The sequence below is a fragment of the Corvus brachyrhynchos genome, unplaced genomic scaffold (genome assembly GCF_000691975.1).
Source record: "Corvus brachyrhynchos isolate BGI_N302 unplaced genomic scaffold, ASM69197v1 scaffold30, whole genome shotgun sequence".
Taxonomy (NCBI): Eukaryota; Metazoa; Chordata; class Aves; order Passeriformes; family Corvidae; genus Corvus; species Corvus brachyrhynchos.
Genome location: NW_008235742.1, coordinates 147,861 through 152,669, shown reverse-complemented (window position 1 = coordinate 152,669; position 4,809 = coordinate 147,861). Strand labels below are relative to the sequence as shown.

Below are 4,809 nucleotides of genomic sequence, written 5' to 3'. Positions count from 1 at the left end.
GGGGGGAGGGAGGATGGAGGGCAGGGGAGGTGTGGGGGAGCTGTGGAGGAAGGATGGAGGGCAGGGAAGGTGTGGGGGAGCTGTGGAGGAAGGATGGAGGTCAGGGAAGGTGTGGGGGAGCTGTGGAGGAAGGATGGAGGGCAGGGAAGGTGTCCCGGGCTCAGCAGAGCGCGAGGGCTGTCTCTGCCCAGCGCCTCTGCTTTGCTGGGCACTCCCTGGTGGTGGCTGGAGCGGGGGACAAGTGATGCTTGGACAGGGGTGGCACGTTCAGAGAGCCTCTGGTGTGCTGGTCCAGTCATCTTCGCCCTTCTGCAGCCTCCAGCTGCCTTTGCTTCCTCTCTGAGTTACCCCAAACCAGCCCTGCCTGGTGTTTCTGGGGCGGGGGGTGCAGCTGGGGATGCCCAGGGGTGTTTCTGGGGGTGCCCAGGGGGTCTGAGCCCCTCTCTTGCCTCGCAGGTGCCCCCAGGAAGGAAGTTTATTTCATGGCCATCATAGACATCCTCACGCCCTACGACACCAAGAAGAAAGCTGCACACGCTGCCAAAACAGTGAAACACGGGGTGAGCCTGGCCCAGGGGGGGTGGGTGCTGGGGCTTCTGCTCTGCAGCATCTCAGGGGGGGCTTGTGATGTCTCCTGGCGCTGATTTCCCTGCCAGGGTGGGAATTCTCCAGTGCCTGTGCTCAGCATTTGGCTCAGTGTCTCCTCAGGCTGTCCCAGAAAGGTTTTCCCTCTGGTTGCTTGGGATAATTTGTATTTCCATCCCCATTTGGGAGGTGCTGGAGGCACCTGACAGAGCAGGAACGGACTGGGTGGCACGCAGCCCTTCCCTGGGGCCACTCCTGTGCCCTGGCAGCCTCCCTGAGCTTCCCAGCAGGGCTTGGCAAAAGCCCAGCTTAGCAAGATGTGGAATCAGGGAATTGCTGCGGTTGGAAAGGACCTCTGAGGTTGAGTGCAGCCATCCACCCAGCACAGGGGGGTTCATGTGGAATCCCAGGATGTGCTGAGGTGGAAGGGACCCACCAGGGTCATGGGGTGCAACTCCTGGCCCTGCACAGATCCCAACGGCCCCACCGTGTGCATCCCTGGGAGTGCTGTCCACACATTCCTTGAACTTGTGGCAGCCTTGGGGCCGGGACCATTCCCTGGGGAGCTGTTCCAGTGCTCAGACACCCTCTGGGTGGAAAACCTTTTCCTGATATCCAGCCTAACCCTCCCTGACTTGTCTCCAGGAGTTCCTGATGCTCCTAAATCTGTAAACCACAAAGGAACAAACCCAATACCTTGACTCTGGACACGCAGCCGGCGCGAAAATCATTTCCCTTGGGGATCTCTCCAGACCTGCTGGATTTTCCCTCACCCACAGATCCTCCCCAGCAGACAGGGGCTGTGCTGCCCTGACCCCTCCCTACCCCCCCTGACCCCTGTGTCTCCCCTGCAGGCCGGGGCTGAGATCTCCACCGTGAACCCCGAGCAGTACTCGAAGCGCTTCAACGAATTCATCTCCAACATCCTGACATAGTCGTGCTCAGCCTGCAGCCAGGAACCACGAGCAGAGGGGCTCCTCCAGCCTGTGACACTGAACAGACACTGTAGCAGCATGTGGGGTGTGTGTGGGAGTGCGTGTGAGCGTGCGAGGGGAGCGTGTGGCACCGTGGCACTCCGGACAAAACTCATCCTTTGGGTGCACCCTCCCAACAGCCCGCTTGACCCAGGTGGAAAAGTGGGGGTTTTATGTTACAGAAGTGCCCAGATCTAAAGATTTGAGGGCTTTTTCAAACGAGCCAAGTGCATTGTTTCAGCACTGCTCTTTGTAGTGACGTTTCCTCCTCTCTGGATGCAGAGGATCCCGGAGGGATTGCGACGCTGGCACCGCATCCGAGGGGTGGCTCTAGGTCACGGTTGAAGCAGTGCCTGATTCCACAAACCACTCCTTGTTTTGTGTTGGTGTTGTTGTTGTTTTATTGGACTGTTTAGCAGCCATACGACCCCTTTTATTTCCCTCTCGGTAGGAATTGGAAGGAAAATAGCTCAGCATTTCAAGGATGGCAAATAGAACTCTGATAAAAGGAGGAGTCGCTGAACTTTAGGTAAATTCAAACTGGGACACTTTATATTTTTTGGTTAATTTAAGTAACAAAAAAAAAAAAGAGAAAAAAAAGAAAAAAAAATCGACAAAAACCTTTTTTTTTTTTTTTTTGTAACTGCACTTGATTTACAAGAAAGACGAGGGGAAATGAACATCTACCAAAGATGATCTCGGAAAAAAAAGAGGTGTAACTCCTCAAACCTGAAAACAACCAGTGTGAGAAGTGAGAGAGGCATTGACCAACCTCAGCTAACGATGTGCTTGGACCTGGGCTTGCTTTTCAATTGGCCAACTCGGAAGATTTCCTAAAAAGAGGAAAAAAAAAAAACCCAACCATTTAAAAAAAAAAGGCAATTTTGGTACCTGTAGATCCGGGATAAGATTTTCACCTCAGTCAGGAATGGCCGCATCTCTGAGGTCACCATCACAGTCCTGCCAGTGTTAATTAGCTAATTAATTGTTCAGTCTTCCTTCCCCACCCCATCTGCAACAGGTACTTGAATCTGTGTCCTGACAGAGGTTCCTGGGTTGCTTGGGTTGGTTTTTTTTTGGTTTTTTTTTTTTTTTTTTTGGCTTTTATTTTGAAAAAAAATGTGACTCGCACACGAAGGAATTGGACTCGCTGCCAGTGGGGAGTGCTGGGAGCCGGGCCTGGGGCAGCCCCACTGCTCCAGAGGACTCAGGACTCGAGCTGGGGGTGCTGCCACCCTCCTCTGCTCCAAACCCCTCTCTGGAGCGACGCTCAAGGAGTGGAAATGGTTGAACTCTTGCACCAGGTTTATTTGGCAGCCCCCTGAAGGATTTGGGACTGATTGGAGTGACTGCAATGGTCCTGTTTTGTCTCCAGAACGCTCGTAACCATTTCCCAAGCTTGGCAGACTCGCTTTGGGTTTTGTTAGCTCTGCTGCACAAAGTTACAGACCTTGCTGGTTCTTTGTTTTGGGGAGTTTTCGTTGGGTTTTTTTGGTTTTTTGGGTTTGTTTTTTTTTTAATTTCCTTTCTCTTTTTAAGCAGGATTTAGAGTTTTGAACAAACCTCTTGCAGTTGAAACATGTTGCTTATCTGCCTTGGAACTGTTTTTCACATATGCCTTTGTTTTGGGAATAAGCTGTTGGGAATGTCTGTCCTGTGCTGTAACAGTTTGCTGTGTGGAATTTTGGTCCTTTTGAGAGGTAACTGGTGCTCATCACATCCTGGTAACTTCCCTGAACTTAACTCTGGCTCTGGGCTGGATTCTGAATGTGGGCTTGGGGTTTGGGTTTGGTTTTTTTAATTTCCTCTCCCCCATTTCCCATTCGTGACGTGAATCCCCCACAGGTCTCACCTTGGGAGGGGCTAAAATTGAAGCCCCTGCGAGTTCACTGTAAATAGAGTCTTGGAGAAATGAAAAATTAGGGCTCCTGATGGGATATGAGCAGTTTTGGTCATTGCCTTTGGCCTGGGACGAATTTCTGCTGCCCCTGTGGTGTGGGAAGGCTGGAGGCTCTCGTGTCTTAAAGTGTGGAGCTGCAAAAGCCACAACCCAAATGCAGCTAAAAAAACAACTTTAAAACAAAAACTAAAAAACCAGGGAGGACTTGAGGACTTGGAGGGCATCATCAGCTTCGTTTTGTGGGCATTACATTGGTTGCTTTGCTCTTAATAAGCACTTAAGTTTACTGCCAATTCGGAATTAAACACCAATCCCTTTTTATTCCTTAAATAATCATCTGCATTGAATCTGCAACTTTGGCCTGGTAAGTTTGCCCTTCTCCTTTTGGGGAAAGTAGCTTGGAAGTTGTTTTATCTTGAAACCATCTGTTTAAAAAATAAATAAATAAAGAGGAGGAAAAGCAGGGGGGGAGGAAGAGAGGAGGAGATGTGGGTGAAGTGCAGACACCACACAGCAAAGGCAGAGGAAGGGGAATGAAGCTTAAAAAAATCTCCTTTGCTGAATTCTGTAATAATGAACGAGGCATCGGCTCAAAATCCAGGGAATTCCTGCAGAAATCCTTACAGAAGTTGTGACAAAAAGGGCTTGAGGAGAGCAGTGAATATTTTTCTTACTCCAGCCCCAAAATTGGCTCTTTCTGGCTCAGCTGATCAGGGGAGCCCCACAAAGATCCTTCCCTTGAGCACTTCCCCAGTTGTGCCCCTGCAGTCGGGTGCCACATTTCTGTACTAGAGGATCACTCTCAGTTCCATGATGCATTACCCAGCTGCAGAACTTCGTTGAACAGAAGCATTTTTTGGTGTATTGTTTACATTTGGAGGAGTAGCATTACGTTCAAAATGCTAATTTTTCTTTCCAGACAGTATTTTTTCTTACCAGAATAAGAAGTGAAGCTGCAAATATTTGATTTGTTTTTTTTTTTTAAAAGGGACTTTTTCTTTCTGTTTGTTTTCTTTTTCGTTTCGTTGGTTTGTTGTTTTTAGGTTTTTTTTTTTTGAATCTTGTTTTAGGTCACTTTTTTAACTCAAGTATTTTAAAAAAAAAACAAAAAAAGGAAAACCCAGCCCCTTCAATTCTGGTTTTACAACTGCTCGTGCTAGTTTGTTGTCTGTTTCTGGTGTGGATTTAGTTCTAGTTTTGCTGAATGTAAATAATTCCTGTCCTTAGCATGAACACTTCCCACTGAAGTGCATTTGACTGACCCCCCTGGGCTGACAGGATTTGCAGCAGAATGCAGGATTTTTTTTTTTTTTTTTTTTGTTTTTTTGGCCACAAAAACAAAAAATTTGG

General features: G+C 48.8%; 1 protein-coding gene across 1 annotated transcript in view; it reads left to right on the top strand.

Moving 5' to 3' along the window:
- Nucleotides 1-4,790, top strand: part of PIP4K2B (phosphatidylinositol-5-phosphate 4-kinase type 2 beta) — a 14,816-nt gene extending 10,026 nt beyond the window's left edge. Inside the window, exons 8-9 of the mRNA XM_008634829.2 lie at nt 457-560; nt 1,440-4,790. Coding sequence (XP_008633051.1) covers nt 457-560; nt 1,440-1,520 — 185 coding nt within the window. The 3' untranslated portion in view covers nt 1,521-4,790. The remainder of the gene's footprint in view (nt 1-456; nt 561-1,439) is intronic.
- Nucleotides 4,791-4,809: the final 19 nt, after the last annotated feature.